This window comes from Pseudoliparis swirei, chromosome 10 (assembly GCF_029220125.1).
Source record: "Pseudoliparis swirei isolate HS2019 ecotype Mariana Trench chromosome 10, NWPU_hadal_v1, whole genome shotgun sequence".
Lineage (NCBI taxonomy): Eukaryota > Metazoa > Chordata > Actinopteri > Perciformes > Liparidae > Pseudoliparis > Pseudoliparis swirei.
Genome location: NC_079397.1, coordinates 15335348 through 15355341, shown reverse-complemented (window position 1 = coordinate 15355341; position 19994 = coordinate 15335348). Strand labels below are relative to the sequence as shown.

The 19994-nt window shown below is 40.8% G+C and overlaps 1 protein-coding gene across 8 annotated transcripts in view; it reads left to right on the top strand.

Annotated features, from left to right (window-relative positions):
- Positions 1 to 19994, top strand: part of LOC130200328 (pleckstrin homology domain-containing family A member 5-like) — a 114943-nt gene that overhangs the window by 79650 nt on the left and 15299 nt on the right. For 5 of the 8 annotated variants that reach the window (XM_056424521.1, XM_056424522.1, XM_056424520.1 and 2 more), the window contains 12 exons: positions 2100 to 2200; positions 2769 to 2884; positions 3992 to 5110; positions 6253 to 6536; positions 7727 to 7962; positions 8797 to 8901; positions 10994 to 11113; positions 13844 to 13897; positions 15627 to 15707; positions 19023 to 19085; positions 19220 to 19300; positions 19401 to 19553. In XM_056424521.1, the coding sequence (XP_056280496.1) occupies positions 2100 to 2200; positions 2769 to 2884; positions 3992 to 5110; positions 6253 to 6536; positions 7727 to 7962; positions 8797 to 8901; positions 10994 to 11113; positions 13844 to 13897; positions 15627 to 15707; positions 19023 to 19085; positions 19220 to 19300; positions 19401 to 19553 (2513 nt within the window). Of the gene's footprint in view, positions 1 to 2099; positions 2201 to 2768; positions 2885 to 3991; positions 5111 to 6252; positions 6537 to 7726; positions 7963 to 8796; positions 8902 to 10993; positions 11114 to 13843; positions 13898 to 15626; positions 15708 to 19022; positions 19173 to 19219; positions 19301 to 19400; positions 19554 to 19994 lie in introns of those variants that run through there. The other 3 variants (XM_056424523.1, XM_056424524.1, XM_056424527.1) reach the window with 3 other exon arrangements.

Sequence of the window (19994 nt, the reverse complement as noted above, 5' to 3'; positions counted from 1 at the left end):
CACAGAACAGGCCGTGACAGAAAATACTTCATCTACTGTTACTTTAAAGGTCATTTGCTCACGTAATAATAGTTGAATTGTTAAAATTTTAATTGCACTTTTGTAAATGTTGAATAAACATATACTTGAATTTTTTACATGTGATTATTAGCAGATTGATGGTGCATTTTTATAAGTGAGCAGGATATGTTAGTCCTACAATTGAATTCAGACTGGATGATGAATGATGTCAGTCATTGCAATACAGTAGCCTACATAAAACACATTGCTATCTTGTCCATCAATATTACTATATATATATATACAGATATATATATATATCTATATATATAATGAAATGTTATGAACCCAACATCTAACGTCCTTGTGTTTGGGTTCATAACATTTAATTATGTATATACAGGACTGTCTCAGAAAATTAGAATATTGTGATAAAGTTCTTTATTTTCTGTAATGCAATTAAAAAAACAAAAATGTCATGCATTCTGGATTCATTACAAATCAACTGAAATATTGCAAGCCTTTTATTCTTTTAATATTGCTGATTATGGCTTACAGCTTAAGAAAACTCAAATATCCTATCTCTAAATATTAGAATATCATGAAAAAGTATACTAGTAGGGTATTAAACAAATCACTTGAATCGTCTAATTAACTCGAAACACCTGGAAACACATTTTCAAATGTTTGATTTTGTTTTGCTGTTATAAATCTTTTTTTTACTTGGTCTGAGGAAATATTCAAATTTTATGAGATAGGATTTTAGAGTTTTCTTAAGCTGTAAGCCATAATCAGCAATATTAAAAGAATAAAAGGCTTGCAATATTTCAGTTGATTTGTAATGAATCCAGAATGCATGACATTTTTGTTTTTTTAATTGCATTACAGAAAATAAAGAACTTTATCACAATATTCTAATTTTCTGAGACAGTCCTGTATATACATCTATATATATACATATATATATATGTATAAATAATACATATATATACATATATATGTATTATATATATATGTATATATATATCTATATATACTGTATATATTTATATGGATCTCATATCTTGTGTGCCCAAATTATTATGTTATACATGCACACAATTTGAGGCTCTATAGGGGCCCAAAAGTACAAACGTGAATGTGGTTATAATAATGTCTTTGGGGTCGGCTGTAGCTCATGGGGATGAGTGGTTGTCTCTAGACCTCAAGGTACCCGGTTCAATCTCCACTCTCCCCAATAGATGCATGTTGAAGTGTCCTTGAGCAAGACGATGAACCCCCAGTTGCTCTGCTGGCGCTTCACCGCAGCCCAGTGCTCCTTAATAAGGAGGGGTCAAATGCAGAGAAGAATTTACCCACGGGGGTCAATAAAAGTGTACATTTATTTCCCTTTCTTTCTTTAAACCATACTTGGCAATTAAGCAAACGTGTATCTCGATTAAAGTATTCAGCGTTACAGTACCTGTATACATAGGGTCAGGGACCTCAAACCTCGTGAAGAACCATGAAATGTCAATCGTTCAGAAAAAGTCTTCTCCAAAGAAATCACACTCTCACACCGCAGTGTATACCTGTGCATCTCTCTGCAAGCCAGCTTGCTCATTCCCTCTCTCTTGTTTATTTCCTGTGTGTTCTGCATCTCAATAATTCAGCAGTAGGCGCAGGGCCGGAGGAGGTGTGTGTGTGTGTCTTTAACTCAGCTTAAGTGGAACATATATTTATGAAGTATTTTTCTTAAGCATTTTCAAATCTTTCTGCCGATAAAAGAGTGTCATCTCAGTGACCACATTGAGTCTGATGCGTTTTGATATTCCATTCGTCGGGAATATTTCATACAAAACTGAATTAATTCCAATGCGAAATGGAATTTTCAGACAAACAATACGGACTTTGTCCCCAAAGATATTTAGAAATCTCCTCACTCGACTCCATCTGCATATAAAGCGTGTGTGATTTTAAACTTTTCAGGTCATCAAGGATATTTAGGGATCATGTGGCACCGATCCAAACCCGTATTTCATCTACAATCTTTACACAATCCACTTAGTCCATCCTGAATATGTAGACTTGTAACTATTGTTCTTTCCTCTTTGATGCAGACGACAAAGAAGATAACATCCTGGGAAGTATCCTGCTGCCGAGCTTTCATATCTCCATGTTGTCAGTGGATGACCACATCAGCAGGAAATATGCCTTCAAGGTAAATGCATATGTCCAGCGAAAAGTCACTTCAATGGGTGTAGATATAGAGAGTTACAGACCGTATGACACTGTAAAGAGGCGGGTCCCATATACACAAATATACTTATAATGCAGACAGCCATTCGGAGCACATTGTTCCCTGAATCAATGATACAGCTTTTAAAGGAAAAAGGTCATGAGTTGCATTGAAGTCATACTTCAGACTCTAAGTATCCGGTGATAAGCAAACAAATTACATAAGTTCTATCAAGAAGAGATTTAAAATGTCCATATTAAGAGTTGGGTACCTTTTTCCCATTTTAGCAGCAGTCTTTAGTGTCTGTATGTGTATTCAGAGCCAGTGAGCAACCGACTTTAAAATAATACAAATTAAAAAAACTACGTTGATGTGCGATAAAATATTTGTCGCAGTTATTTAATGAATGCTTTAACGCGCTATTAATAATTCCAGCTGGTTATCTCAAGGTAACCATCACACTGCTGTGTTATCGCCTCCTCCTCCTCCTCCTCCTCCTCCTCCTCCTCTTAATCTCACATATCTCCCCCCTCTCTTCCCACACTGCCAGGCCACTCACCCCAACATGCGGACATATTATTTCTGCTCTGACACGGCCAAAGAGATGGAGTCCTGGATGAAAGTCTTGACGGATGCTGCTCTAGTCCACACTGAACCAGTCAGAAGGTCAGTGCACACCACGGGGACAAAGACAGATTTGACGGTTGTATATGTACATTTAGAAACAGACAGCATGAGGACCTGGCTTTTAGAGATAGAAGAACACTGGACCCAGGTGTTACCGGGAAGCACGAATGTACATGCAGTTGCACAATTCATTCATCAGAATACAGATTGCTGAATGATAACAACATCCTGTCAGAGCTTTGACAGGTTATACACACAACATGTAACTACACTGAGGAGGGAATGCTGGTTCATTTGGAAAAGGTTCCCACCTATAGATAATAAGCCATATTTTGTAGTTTAGATAATCAAAAAAGGTTTGAATGTAAGAAAAAACTGCTACTACTATTTCTTCAACCTAATAATAATAGAATAACAGATACTTTATTAATCCCCAAGGGGAAATTTGTTGTCACAGTAAGCACCAGTAAACTAAACACACAAGAATAAAATATTAAAAACAGTGATGAAAGATGTATACAAGTAAAATATAAAATACAAAATATAAAATACAAAATGAAGTATATATGTATATAAAATAAAATGAAACATATATGTATATATATATATATACACACACACAAACAAATATAATACAATGACAAAGTATACAAAGTATAATATAAGTACAAAATAAAATATATATGTATATATATAGATATACACAACATATATGCATACACAAAAAAATAAACATACATATACACAACATATATGCATACACAAATATAATGCTAATGACTGTAAAATTAAATTAAATATAGACAGAGTGTGCAAAATGCAAAGTGTGTGTATGTGTGTAGTGTAAATGAAATGTGTGAAGTGCAGATCAACATAGTGTAAATAAATAAAAAAACCTACACATATTTTGACCAAATACAGTATATCCGACTCAGCGTGTGCTCGATCTAATGTTTTCAGAGAGTATCACAAACGGAAATATTCAAGTTCAAAGTCTCGGCTGTGACTATGAAGTTGTTCCCCCCCCCTGAAACTTGTACCAATAGACAACCGGAAAGAAAGGCGACAGAGATGGAGAGGGCATGTCAGACAGGGCAATTCAGATATCGTACAACACTCTCCTCTTTGTCTCACTCCTCTTCTCAGACTGGACAAGTTAAAAGTGGATCAGCGAACGCCTCAGGAGTCGAACAACTCACTGAACCACAGAGTCCTAACTCGGCCCGAGATCCAGAACAACGAGCGCAACCGCGAGCCCACGCGGCAGCACTCCTCAACCCGAGTCGATGACGGACGGCAAAAGGACCCGGAGAAACACGACGGCCAAAGAGAGCGCGAGTACTACACCTTCCAGAGAGACGGGGAGAGGTGCTCCCTGAAGAAAGACGGCGTGAGCTACACGGTTCAGCCGGACGGGGAGCGGTACCTCCTCCACAAAGACGGAGAGAGGTACACGCTGCGGAAAGACGGGGAGAAGTTCTCGCCGCAGAACGACGGAGAGGCGTACGCGGTCCGCAAGGACCTCGAGAAGTACGCCGTCCGGAACGCGGACGCAAATTGCCGCGTGACCCCGACGGAGGAGAAATACGCCCCGACGAAAGACGGCGAGAGGTACCTGCTGAAGAACGACGGGGAGAAATACGAGCTGCAAAGAATCGGAGATCGGCACACGCTCCGGAGAGAAGGACTTAAATACGTTCCCCAGAAAGAGGTGAGGAGGCAGCTGTCGCTGAGGGAGACCGAGCGGTACGGCGTCATGAGGGAGACGGACGACAAATACGGAACCGTGCACGTTGTGGATAAATACGGCACTCTGAGGGCGGTGAAGAAATACAGCACGCTCCGAGAAGGGGACAAATACGCCGCCCTCAGAGACGCGGGGAAGTACGCGACGGTCCGCGGGGAGAAGTACGGCTTCCAGAGAGAGCCGAGTGCAGAACGGCCTCTGACGAGAATCAGCAGCATCAAGCTGCAGCCGGCTCAGGCCGCCGCCATCGCCGCCGCGGTGTCGGCGTCTCGCCAGGGCCAGGCCAACCGCGGCGTGCAAAGTCCCGCGCAGGTCAACGGCTCGGGGTTCCCGGCGGGGGAGCAGGCCGTCGACCGCAGCCCGGCAGAGGCGGAAAGCGGTCTGGCTGTGGGTCCAGGAAAGTGCCCTGCTTCAGTCCAGGAGCCGGAGAGAGGCCTGTCGAGAACAAACTCCATGCAGCAGCTGGAGCACTGGGTCCGCACGCACAGGACGAGGGGACCGGACGACGACGCCGGGAGGTGAGGCCGACCGACGGCGCGCGCGTGCTCGCGCCGTCGTTATTGTTCTCGGAACCGTTTGGAGGTTCTCAATGTCGAGATGAGGACTTTAATGAGGTTATTCTGTCCACTTTCTCTTTTTTAGGAATTTTTTTAGAACTTTTTAAGGTTCCGTATGTGTGTTCTCAAATGTGACCCCAGGATTGGAACTAGCCTGAGAATCCATTCATTCAGTCTGACGTGGGAAGTTCACCCATGTGGGGCAGGTTGTCTCATTACCTTCGCATTGAAAATGCGGAAGGTAATGTTTTGATCGCCATTTATTTATTTATTTGTATGCGATTTACTCGCATAACTCAAAAAATATAAAACCGAATCGCATGAAATTTGGTGGGATGATTGGTTATTATCCGGGGACCATTTGATTAGATTTTGGGATCGATCGGGTAAAAGGTCAAGGTCAAGGTCATGAAAAAGTCAAACACTTATTTTTACCAATTTTTATCCAATTGGCATGCAACTAATGCCAAAATGTTCATAATTCAATGCCCAATCTTGTGATATGCGAAGGTATGCGCTCTACCGAGTGCCCGTTCTAGTTAATGTCGTGGAGAAGCATCGTCCACTGTTTACTCGTCTGTCTTCTTTACTGTTATACACAGTCTGATAAACGTAATATTGGCCGATTGTGCTTCAAAAGATAAGTCGGATGCAACCTTTGTTGATGTGTAAAGCATAAAGATTATTGTTTTTCTTTGACAGTGTTCTGAACTCTATGGGGCCTTTTTTTTTCTCCATCGTGGCCGTAAACCAGCACAAGCACTGCTCCGACAGTATTTTCTGCATCTTGACACTGGCTTTGCTGTTTTCTGTAATATGTTGATGCCAAGTGCACGGATGACAGGTACAAAAAAAGGCACAAACGGGTGTTAGGATTTCTGGTGCAACATCAATCTGCAGACAACTGATGAGCCATAATGGAAGAGACTTGATCAGAGTTCAGGGGACTTGATCAGGCTGTCCACTGTGTTTATCTGTCCGTTTATGGAGACACCGGATAATCAAAGCCACATTAGTCCTGCCTTTCCAACATAAAACAATGATTGAACAGGCCTAACCACTGACTCCTCATGACTCATCCGTTGGTCTGTTCTCTCCCCCAGTGTAACGTCCTACCAGACCTTGCCCAGGAACATGCCCAGCCACCGTGCTCAGAACGTGCCCCGTTACCCGGAGGGCTATCGCACGCTGCCCCGCAACAGCATGATGAGGCCCGACAGCATCTGCAGCGCGGCGGGCCTCTCCGCGTACGACCGGGCCCTCTGTCCCGCCTCCGGCGTCTCCTCGTCGGAGAAGAGGCGGTCGATAAGGGACGACACCATGTGGCAGCTGTTCGAGTGGCAGCAGAGGCAGGCCTTCTCAAGGCAAAGTCTGGCTCAGCCAACAGGTACTGATATCAGATGAGAAATACTACTTATGTTATGTTGTATGTTTATGTATATATATAGGTATATGTATATGGTTCTCTGAAATAAGTTTTTTCGTGAAATCATAGGTTAGGGCACTTATAAGCTTGATAGCTTCAGCCTCGACCCTTTCGGTCAGCCACTTTCTTCTTTTGTTGAATTTTGATTTTTGTATATTTTGCTGATCGAAATAAACTAAACTAAACTTCCTGGTAGTTTAGTTTACAATGACATGGTAGTTTGGAGTTTTTACGTGGAAATTTTCCACATTACATCTGTATTTCTTTTATTGATCCCATTCAGTCATATTATGTTTGTAATATGCCAGATCATAGTGCAATAACTACAATAATAACTTCATATCCACACTATGTTGATCTGCACTTCACACATTTCATTTATTTACACTACACACATACACACACATTTCATTTACACTACACACATACACACACTTTGCATTTTGCACACTGTCTATATTTAATATTTTTATATTTAATTTAATTTGTCATTAGTATTGTGTATTGTGTATGCATATATGTTTTATTTTATATTTTACTTTGTATACTTCTATATCTTTCATCCCTGTTTTTTATATTTTATATTTTATTTTTTATTTTTTATTCTTGTGTGTTTAGTTTATTGGTGCTGCTACTGCTACGACAAATTTCCCCTTGGGGATTAATAAAGTATATATCTATCTATCTATCATCTATCTATGTTTGATGTTATCAGGGCAATTATTTCCACATTTCTGTCGATAGTACTTTTAATAAGCAAAAAAAATACAAATATAACTGAACACTGATTGTCACCAGTGCATATGTACCACCGCATTGTATCTCTCTATTCCCCATCTTGACCTGCCTTCAGACGATGTCTCAGCATTAGACTGTTTATAAAAATATAAATGTTTTAATATAGGGGTGCGGCTCATTTTGCTGAATCCTCGTCTCTTGTCTCTTAATTTTGCGTTTTTTTGCTTTTGCTGATAAACACCTCGCAATAATTCAAATAATCACGTCATCATTGTTTTAAGTACATTTTGTTTCGTGGTTTTTTTCTCTCTATTTTGAAACACAAGTGTGATGTCATGCCCATCACAGAAAATGTAGACCAGAAAAGCATCTTACTCCAGTGTGACTTTCTCTTCTGCTCCTGGTTATTCCAGTGGGTCATTACGGTACCCTTCCCAGCAGAAAGACCATGGGTAACATCTCGGAACACGCCGTGGCACGCTCCATCCCCAGCTCGCCGTCTCACGGCTCCCTGGCACTCTATAGCACCTTCTCCCCTCCTCGCCAGCAGGTCGCTCACAACCCCAACAGCTCCCACTCCGAGGTGACTTCTCCCATCTTCAGGGAGGACGTGGCGCAGGACCACTGGCTCAGGACGCACATCGCCAAGGTAGAGTGGCATGGTGCTGGAGACCGACTCAAATGACGTGTGAATTAAAAGATAATACTTTGGATAATGTCAAATATAGTTTCGTCATTAACATTTAAAGTAGAACTCAAGTATGACTTTTCCAAACGTTTTGGAAAAGTCCTGGAAGTGTGTTATATTCACATGTTCATTTCCGCAGTTTGATTAAAAGAATAAACATGTTTATGAATATTTATTCTGTTAATCAAACTTGTCTCTCATTAATTTCTGTCATTTAATAATAATAATAATAATAGTAATAACTATTTATATATTTTTAAAAACAATGTTTGCAAAGTGCTCCACAGAGAGTCAAAGCAAAACAAGTGGAATAGCAAGAAACCAATATTAGATTTTAAAGTATATATTAAAATAAAAAATAAAATGGAAAATTAAAAATAAATAAATTAAAAACCAAATAAATTAAAAACAGACTAACTAAATTAGGGGAACCAAAGTTCTGCATAAAAAGACTAGATCACTTAAAAGCTGTTCTATAGAAATGGGTTTTAAGAAGTGATTTAAAAGAAGGTGTACTCGTGTATACACCGAGATTTCACAAAATGTTTGGTCATGGAAATTTGGTTTAAAGTCATGGAAAAGTCATAGGTCAACATGTGTGACCCTGTGTGTAGTATATGGCTACCTGTTCCTGACCAATAGCAGTCAGCCTTTCACCTTTGCACTTAGTCCATACAATCTAAACGTAAGGTCATCAGTTAGCAAAACTAATTGTTCAGCCCTTTCCGAGATGTGCAAGTACAGTCCGTCATCTCTTATTAGTGAAATAATATGCTCCTGTTAAATCCCCTCCAGTCTCACCCCCCTCCCCCACATTACGGCTACCAGGCTGACCGGCGATCCATCGCAGTCACGGTCCCTCCGCAGTCCATCACCCCACAGTCCCTGCAAGGCAAGACGGTGAGTGTTGTTCTGCTTCTCCCGCGTACCCCCCCCCCCCCTCCTCCCTCAAGAGAGCGTTCTGCACATGAAAACCATCGCTGACATTCAATACTCACATATCCATCAATGATGCCTTCTTCTCTGCGGCGTCTCATCGCTGTGTGTTACTCTTTGTCTCAGCAGGTCCGATGTGATTATTGACAATGTCATTGTCTCTTAATGACAGCGCACACACACACACACACACACACAGGAAATGGTCTTTGCTTGTAAATTGAAGCGGCAATGAAGCAGCAGCGCTGATATTTCTGTTTGCAGCGAGCTGTGAATAATGAGATCGCTCGATGGCGGTCGAGTCTCTCGGCAGTTTGATGAGAACGATTTTCCCAATAATTTCCCAGATGGCCATGTTCCTTTTTGTCAGTGTCACAAGTTATGAAAAGATGAGTGTGTGTGTGTGTGTGGGGGGGGAGACTATGTATTTGTGTTACATCTTTAACTGAACTTGTGGACATGGTTGCTATTTTTCAACATGGCAATAACATAGAAATTAGATGGCAGTGGCCAGAAGCTAAATTATGAGGTCAGTGAAAGGCCACCGGAATATTACGTTGATTTCTCTCAGATGCAGTTCATTCCCTCGCTCACTTAGCCTCATATCAAACGTAGGGAACCCTTTCAAAATGAGACTGTGTGCCTTCAATCCTTCAAACTTGTAATGGTGAAAAAAGTGCAATGTTTTCCCTCAAAGCAGCCTTGACATTATCATTCATTTGAAGTTTTGTTTTTGGCCACCGGGCAACCGTTAAGTCCATTATTCCCGCTGAGACTGTTACTGTCCATGTGTGCCTCTCCAAGTGGCCCTTTGAGCCACTGTTGATGCGAAGATGTCGATGAATGCGGCGTAAAGTCACTCATCAATAGTTGTAATATCATGCACGAATCAAATGACGACGTGTAATGTGAACGGGTTAACTCGCAATGATGAAGCCATTTGAGAATTATCGGGAATTTCGGATCCTCTTTTAGCTTCTTGTTGGTGTCCTACTGCCCTTTTTTGTGTGTAATCTCCTTCGGTCTTACCTCAATCAGCTGTTCAACAAACATGCTCTTGTAAATCTACACTCCAGGCCCAGCACAACACAGCAAAGTGGAAAGAGTTGCTTCTGTATCTGCAGTATGAGTAAATAGGTAACGCTTGCTTGTAAGCCAAAGCGGCCTCATAAAGCATTCATATGCCGGTTGCGTATTTTTTTTCCGTCCCCTATGGCTGAGAATAAGGTTTTGAATTGTATCAGCAGATACAAAGATAACTGTCATGAATATTTCAACAAAAGCCTTACATGTCAGTCCCAAGACTCCTTTGAAGGCCCCTCTTTTAAAACCTGCATCATACGCTCGGACCTAGATAGCACCTCTCATGAGGCTTCTGTTTTGGATTGGATTGAATCTATTGTCATCGCACAGAGTCCAGGTACACAGGCAACGAAATGTATTCTCTGCATTTAACCCCTCCTTAGTTATTAACCCTCCTGTTACCTTTAGGGTCAATTTAACGTCGGTGTTCTTTCCCCAGGCTGTTTTTCACTATGTCAAACAAAATATCAACTTTTTATATACAAACAATATTAATTCTAATAAATAGCTGGGGTCAAATTGACCCGAGGGTAAAATATGTCAGTAAATATAAAGGTAACAGGAGGTTAAACATTGAATGGGGTCAAATTGACCCGAAGGTAACAGGAGGGTTAAGGAGCAGTGGGCTGCAGCGATGCGCCCAGTGTTCACAATGTTTCTGGTATACATGTTTTTTATTCGTTCTCAAAAAGAGATTGAAGTCTTGTTTAACTCTCCCGAAAAAATCCAAAACAAACTAATTAAAGATGTAAAAATAAAAGAGGACATGTGAAGCTGGGGGCTGACATACATGACACGGTCAGCGGCGTAAAAAGACACTGATACAAAATAAAAAGGGTTTTAAACGGTTCGAATGTGTTTCCCCGGATGATCTGTCGCAGTGGTCCCTCTCCTCTTCAAGGTCTTCATCAGACAGTGTTGTTGTCAGTGAGGCAGCTCTTCCTCTCTCTCCTCTGTGTGTTGCTCTGTGCAGCCCGAGGAGCTGACTCTGCTCCTCATCAAGCTCCGCCGACAGCAGGCGGAGCTCACCAGCCTTCGAGAACACACAGTAGCTCAGCTCATGGCCCTGGGTTTGGAGGGGCCCAACGCTAAGGTCAGCACTGAGTCTGTGCGCTGTGTGTGTGTGTGTGTGTGTGTGTCTGCATGTACACACTGGTGCTCTCCCAACGAAGCAGCATTCTGTGTGTTTGTGTGTGTTCACAAGGGGAGGTTCCTCGCATGAGACTTGTCTCCAAATGAAATTGCTTTCGGTGTATTCTGAGCTGAAGGTGCATCAGCAGAGCCACGGCAGGAGGCCGGCCCACCAGGTATCAGACTCTATGAGACGTGAAGTCACAAAGACTCCGGGGAGGAAGCAGAGTTAACTAGAACGGGCACTCGGTAGAGCGCATACCTTCGCATATCACAAGATCGGGCATTGAATTATGAACATTTTGGCATTAGTTGCATGCCAATTGGATAAAATGGTAAAAAGAAGATTTTGACCTTTTCGTGACCTTGACCTTGACCTTTGACCCGATCGATCCCAAAATCTAATCAAATGGTCCCCGGATAATAACCAAACATCCCACTAAATTTAATGCGATTAGGTTTAATACTTTTTGAGTTATGCGAGTAACACGCATACAAATAAATAAATAAATACATGGTGATCAAAACACTACCTTCGCATTTTCAGTGTAAATTCATCCATAAGGAGAGAGAGAAGAGGAGAGAGGTGCTCAGTGTATCCTAAAACATCTCAACAACTGTTGAATGGATTATCAAGAGACTTTGTATGTAAAAACAAATTTCACAAGCAAGTTGAGGACATCGACCGGACACATTGGCACAGAAGGCGGTTTCCGTCATGCGTGTTTACCGACGATAAATCCTTTGACTTTTGATGTTCTGCTCATTGGAACACAAACAAGTTGACATTTTCATAGGAATTGCCATGAAATTTGGTTTTAGCGTTATTGTTAATGAATCGTTATACATTTGAATGCCAAATGGTCATTTCATTTATGGTTAAGTACCATGCGGTCCACTCTTTTGGGGGAACGTTTCAAAATATAACCACACCAATAATACACACAAATATGAAAAGGAACACACAAATACTGTGGGAATTTTCCCGTGCCAGTACCAGAGAACTGAAGATACGAAATAGTAAAACATCACTGCTCGGTACTAACGACAAAGAAACGGTGATTTCACCTGCCGGTGAGGAGCAGCGAGGTAAACAAGCTCACTGTGAGCTGACGACCAAGACACAACTCCACGGATGTCCATATATGTCCACTCTCTTCGTCCACAGTGCAGGGGAACTGGGATTCCTAAACAATTGGCTGGAAGGTGACCCCGCAGTCACCAATCAGACGAGCCTGACGTGTCACAGTCAAATGTTTGGCCAGTTGCATGGGGACAAATCTAATATTTAGTTATGAGAACACGCCAAATTCAATTTCATTTTGGAGTATCGCAATTGCATTAATGTCTGGGTGTTGGAATATATGGGCTTTCTTTTGCACCCGTACATGTGTGTGTGTGTTTGAGCATGTGTGTGTTTTTGAATGTGGGCACTTCTCCTGTCCACACATGAGGGCCAGGAGAGCATGGATGAACGGGAGTGTCAAACAACATGACATCTCCTTTTAGCGCCATGTACATCTTCTTTTTTGTGTTTTTTTTTGGGCATCAACCTGTTCAAGACATCTTGGTTTATTTATTCATTTATGATGCATGAGCAGTAGGTGTGCCGTGTTATCAAAATAGTCCTGCAGACTTGCAGCGCAGCACGTTGTCATGTGTCGTGGACTGAATGCTTGAAATTCTGTACATTTTGTATTTGGGATATTTTTGTTGTCTGTTTTGTTAAATGTAAAATGATCTATTTTCTCAACTTACTGAAGTGAACGCTGACTCTATTTTTTGCGTCATATTCACATTAGTTGTGTTTTTTTATTGCTATAAGTATCTACTGAAGGATTCGGCCAGCCCTCCATGGACTACATGTACTGAGCCCAGAATCCAGCTGTAGATAAAAGAAATGACCTTTCTTATTGGGCCCTGATAATGATTCTGCCAAACAATCACGTGTTTTTCCGTTTAATGCCAACCTTTTAACCCTCCTGTTACCTTTGGGTCAATTTGACCCCATTCAATGTTTAACTTCTCTAAAAAAATGATTGACATAATTTTTTTTGCTTCATATTTCACGACTTTTCCTCATTTATTGGGGACAACTGGAAAAACATAAAATTCACATGATGATGTTTTCACTGTCCTGAACACAACTTGTACACATCGGTGTTCTTCGGGGTCAATTTGACCCCAGGCTGTTTTTCACTGTGTCAAACATATAAGAAATATCAACTTTATTATTTATTTAATCGGCTGTTTAGGTAGTCAACAAATAAACATAAAGTACCTGACACTTAAACTTGGGAAACAATATTAATTCTAATTATTTTCTGGAGGTTTTATTTGCTGTGGTCAAAAAAGGGTAAAAGATGTTATTACATTTGAAGGTAACAGGAGGGTTAAAATGTCTTTCTACAATATCAGTGCACGGCAACTACAGGTTACAGTTGTAGTTATGACAAATAAATTATAGTTACGGTTGGTAAATAAAACATGTTGCTTAAAAATTCTCACTGAAAAATAAATATACAATGATAATTACATATGCAGAGCTGCCTTGACATCTCATTCTCCGCCTTTCCTTTTTATGACCTCTTCCTTCTTGTTGAAATGTGCCGTTGACTCCTTTGTCCCGTCCTCTCCGGTCACACTTCCTGCTTCCTCTCTTCCTCTCTTCCTTCCTCTGTGGCGACCGCAGACTGACGTTCTTTCTCATCACCTGCAAAGGAACCTTATTTACCTGGACAGCCAGGTGAGGACTTCTCAGCTCACTCCTGTCTGTCTCCATCTCTACGAAGTCCAACATATAAAACACATCCAGGTCCAGTGCCTGGAACTTTTTTTTAACCCTGAGTGGAAACTAACAGTTGTTGTTTAACATTGTTTCTGGACAACTTAAATGCATTTTTATGAGTTATGATACTCTCTTCCAGGCCTCTATTTCTGTCTCTTTTTCTTGTTCATCTTTTTTTCCTTGATCTCTGTTCCGGTTTCCTCAGAATATATTATTTTCTCAAAATACATATATACTTTATTGATGAAAATGCACAATATGACATACAGGTATTAAATAACAAGTATTTTCATTTGTGTGCGTATGTGTTAGTCAGTCTACAATAGTAAAGAAGAAAACAGGAAAAAAGCAAAAGTAAAGAAAGAAAAAAGAAAAATTCCTCAGAATAACTTACATGAACGGACTTGGCTCTTATGCCGAGGTTCCAAAGGCCCGTCATTTGATTCTGTATTGATTTAGGTCGGATAGAGGACCATAATGATAGTTTTCATATTCAAGAGCAGAGCAGTAGTGGGGTGAGGCCAATGGTTCAACAAGTGACAAGTATTTGTTATCCAAACTGTTAATGTTAGAAATAATATGGATGTTTCCCACTGAAATCTCACTTGCATTCTTCTCCAGTTTACAGAGGCAAAGTGATCATGGCAGGATATCATGTGATTTTTATTTTGGCCTGTAGGTTAGTGCTGCTCTCCCCACTGTTGTTGCATTATTGAATTCCTGCTGCTCTGGGGCTTTAAGGAGCAACTAGCCTGAGACAGCCCTAACGATAAGACTATTAAAGAGGAAAGTCTTGAGTCTACTCTTAAATGAGGTGACTGTGTCTGCCTCCCAGACTGAAAGTGAATACCATAAAAGAGGAGCTTGATAACTGAAGGCTCTGGCTCCCATCCTACTTTTTAAGACTCTAGGGACCACAAGTAACCATCGACTCAGTTTACACCAAATCACATATTTAATCATGTTCCAAACAATTTTATTTTTGTAAATAATATCCCAACTTCTAGTCAGAGCTTTTGGAAAAGAAGAGTGTCGATGCCTCACCAGCTTCTGGATATCAGACATGATATATATACATATATACACTACCGTTCAGAAGTTTGGGGTCACTTAGAAATGTCTTTATTTTTCAAAGAAAAGCACAGTTTTTTCAATAAAGATAACATTAATCAAAAATACACACTATACATTGTGAATGTGGTAAATGACTATTCTAGGTGGAAACGTCTGGTTTCTAATGAAATATCTCCAGAGGTGTAGAGAGGCCCATTTCCATCAACTATCACTCCAGTGTTCTCATGGTACATTGTGTTTGCTAATCGCCTTAGAAGACTAATATCTGATTAGAAAACCCTTGTGCAATTATGTTAGCACAGCTAAAAACAATTATGCTGGTGATATAAGCTATACAACTGGCCTTCCTTTGAGCTTGAAGTTTGAAGAACTAAATTAATACTTCAAATATTAATCATTATTTCTAACCTTGTCAATGTCTTGACTACATTTTCTATTCAATTTTCAATTCATTTGATAAATAAAAGTGAGTTTTCATGGAAGGCACAAAATTGTCTGGATGACCCCAAACTTTTGAACGGTAGTGTATGTATATGTATGGATGTATATATATATATACACACGTGATACCGCTGTGTTATTACACCATTGTATCCTCTTTCTCCTTGACTAGACGAAAGACAATGAGCCTCTAATCTTCATGATTCACACTGTGATCGAGAACTCGGCACCGAGGCCGCAACTCTATCAGCAAGTAAGGTCCTCGGCGTGTTCCGGTTTGAGTCAGGGTCCAGACAGTCCATTTGCATTTCTGACAAACTGCATATCCCCTGTTGTCGGGTCAAAGCACCATGGCAATCACAACATGGATGCAAATCACAATCTTATATTTTAGATTAAACTACATTACACTTACAAAAACATCCACATAAAGCATATGTAGATTACAACTATGCAACATTTCAGGAAGTTTGGGTTTTTGTTTTCCCCCGAACGTCCTGCCTGTTTCTAAATGAAGACCTGACTCAAACCAGACCTTTGCCCCAGTGCCCAGTGTATCCACGTCTTCCCCCTTCACATTCAACCTCTTGTTTCACCACTTTGGATGCAGGCAGTCTGTTCATTTGATCCGTTTTTAAGCCGGTAGACATCCCAGACATCATCACAACATGGTTCAGAGTGTTTATGTAAAAGTGTTTTGGTTCATTTCATTGCTTCGATGTGTTTGATGTGACCTGAAGCGAGCACGGCTCGTGGAATAACGTTCCATCGACACCGATTCCTCCTCGCACGCCTGTCTCCATCCAGCTCGTCATCCCTTTGGAAATGCTCATGTCTGGATGTGTTCGCCTCAGATATTCACTTTTTTTTTCAGATGTGCTGTAAAAAAAACACTGATTATTAAAATGAATCATTTGAAATTCTCAAAAAGACACTTTATTACTTTATTTCAAAGAGTGGGAGTCTTGACATGGTAAGCCTATAGCTTAGCATGAAGACGGAGATAGATGGGAACACAGAGGCAAAGGTGAGAATAAAATAAATAATATAGGAAGAGCATTTCTTGTTAAGAGAAAATGACTTGCGGAAAAAATGTGTTACAAGCACTAATTCTGAGCACGAGTCAGTCCGATGGATTTTTAAGAGCAGAATCATTTGAACATGTAATCCTGATCATCGACTGGCTCGTTTCTTTCGTACTTGATCTAGTTTGACTATCAAGCTGCAACGTCGGGGTCTTTTCTCAAAGATGAAGTCCGCACGAGCAGAAAAGTTAGCTTTTGAAAAAAATATTGCTTCTCCATTAGGAGTGTTTGGTGACCACCATGTGAACATTTTGTGATTGACGTAGTTTATGCCTATGAGCTAAAACCGTCTCCTATTTCAATCGTGGTCCGCATCTATTGTGAGGATGCTGGGTCGTTTGTCCTTTCTCCAAACCAATCAAGCACCGTGTCGGAGTGGGAGGAGCAAGCCACGTGAAATACATGGCCAATATATACCCACAGTCTACATCCAGTGTGTCCGACCGACAGGAAGCTAAACAAGCTGTGATCGAAAATGTATTTGACCCTCAAAATGACTCCACGGTGGTTTGAAAATGTAATAATTAGCCAATAAAGTTAATTCATAGTCTCAGTTTGTTCTCCGGGTGTATTCATCCTGCCAAATAGGGCACAGGCAGCTTTGATCATGAGTGAGAATCCTACCGCTGATCAAAAGTGGTTGCACAATTCTTTACTCATCTATTACACTTCCTCTAAATGCGTTTGTGCTCCCTCAAATCTTCCGTTGATAAAACCTCCAGCTTCACGCTAACACCCTAACCGTTAGATAGCTCATCTCATCTCACTCGTGGAAAAATGTATATTCACAATTCTGCTCTTCCTCTAGTTTATGAGGTGCAGATGCATGTGGTGTGAACACATTTTAAAACCACATGTTTAAAACAATGCCATTCTTTTTTTCAGAGTGCAAAGGAAACTAAAACTGTCTTTCTACCAAAAGCATTAAGTGTAACAAACAAATCATTTAAAATGTGGCCAGTGAAGTCAAATATGAACAAACTAGAATGGGCACTCGGTAGAGCGCATACCTTCGCATATCACAAGATTGGGCATTGAATTATGAACATGTTGGCATTAGTTGCATGCCAATTGGATAAAAATTGCCGTGCTATGGTAAAAAGAAGATTTTGACCTTTTCATGACCTTGACCTTTGACCCGACAGATCCCAAAATCTAATCAAATGGTCCCCAGATAATAACCAATCATCCCACCAAATTTCATGCCATTCAGTTTAATACTTTTTGAGTTATGCGAGTAACACGCATACAAATAAATAAATAAATAAATACACGGCGATCAAAACATAACCTTCGCATAATAAGCGCATTTGTGAAGGAACATACCATAATAATGTGCTCTGTAAAATGAACTTGGGTCAGTTGTGAGTTTTTAATCACTGAACTGAGATCATTCATTTCGTTCTTCTCCATCTCTGCTGGAAGGCTTTTCTCCTGTGTGTGTTATTGTCATGAACTGTTCCACAGCATGACACAGTTATTAAACGATTCAACCCTTAAAATGTAGAAGTAAGCAACCCCAACCAAAGGTCTATATATAATATGGGGACGTTGCTGAAATGAGGCTACTATTACGATAAGTAACGATTAATCATTTACACACTAAAAATAAACCCAGAGCGAATCATGATGAAATAGTAAATTGATTAATCTCTTAATAGGAGCAGTTTGAATGGATTGGTCTCCAATGCTTGACTCCTTCACTTCTACTTTTTATATATTTCCATCTAGGGCACTAACACGAGTGATCTAAAATAACATGTTGCTCTCACCTTAGTCTCCTGGGCTTCTTGCATGGTGTGTATAAACCACAGTGTTTAATTAAACAATGCAATAATGTCACATGTTCTTGGAGTTTTAAATGTCCTGAGTCGTGTCTGCACAATGAACTTATTATGCCATTATTATATTTGTATTTAGAGTAAATCAGGCTGAAACTGTCACAGCAGGAGACAACCACTAATTTGGTGCACATGTATGGAGGACTCAAAATGACTTAAGTATAAATAAATAAATAAATAAATGCATGAATACATTTAGGAATAAATAAATAAATGCTTAAATAAATGTATAAATAAATAAATGCTTAAATAAATAAATACATGAATGAATAAATATAAGTTATAAATCAACAGGACATCATTAAATAAATATATTTCTACATTTCTGTATTTCTTCATTTATTTATTTATTCTTGTATTTATTCATGCATTTAATTATTTATTTATTCATACTAAAGTCATTTTAAGTCCTCCATACACACGTCCTCCCAGTCACCAATGGGAAATTACACTGCATTTGATTAATATATATAAAAATAGACTGGGGCTTGATTTGATAATGATCTGTGTGCATCTGTTCTCTCAGACTACACCTCCCTCCACATCTCTCTACATTATATCATATTCAGCCACAATATCCCTTCATAGCATTTTGAGCATTTTAACAGATGTGTTGTTGTCGCCCCCTGCTGTCCAACTCAGACCAGTCCAGAGGACTTCACAGACAGCTCCGTCATCCAATGCAAAGAGGAGCCCGACATCGACGTAAGACCCGCCCACTTTCAGCGACAGAGATGGTAAGATCCAAAGGACGCTTTGTTCACGTCCGTGTGTGTGTGTGTGTGTGTGTGTGTGTGTGTGTGTGTGTGTGTGTGTGTGTGTGTGTGTGTGTGTGTCAGACCAAGCTGAGCAGACTGTGTGAGCAGGACCAGGCGGTGAGGATGCAGGAGGAGAAACTTCAGCAGCTCCACAGAGAAAAGGTACAGCAGCCATCAGCGTGTGTATTCACTGGTGTGTCTCGGCGTAGACTTGTGTGTACAATAAGTATGTGTGTGTGTGTGTGTGTGTGTTGTGTGGCAGCACACCCTTGAGACAGCCCTGTTGTCGGCCAGCCAGGAGCTGAGTGAACAGAGCGGCGCCAACGCTGCAGCCACACAGAGTCTGGTCCAGCAGAGAGACGTGCTGCAGAACGGCCTCCTCAGCACCTGCAGGGAGCTGTCCAGAGTCTCCACTGTGAGCACACACACACACACACACACACACACACACACACACACACACACACACACACACACACACACACACACACACACACACACACACACACACACACACACACACACACACACACACACACACACACACACACACACACACACACACACACACACACACACACACACACACACACACAGGTGGAGGTCAAACAGCTAACAAGGATGCTTCCACATATTATATTGGACGATCTCTGGATCAGGAAAGGGTGGAGATCGGGACATCAGATGCTTCCACACATTGGCATTGAGCCAGGAGTCAGAGGGAAACCAACAGGATCGTATTGGCTCTCCCGGAACAGGAAGTGGTGGGAACCTCCAGGAGATGGAAGAGAGGTCTGAGAGACAGAGGGTGCTGAGTAGAGACATTCAGAGATATAATGGGCGAGCAGAAGAAGAG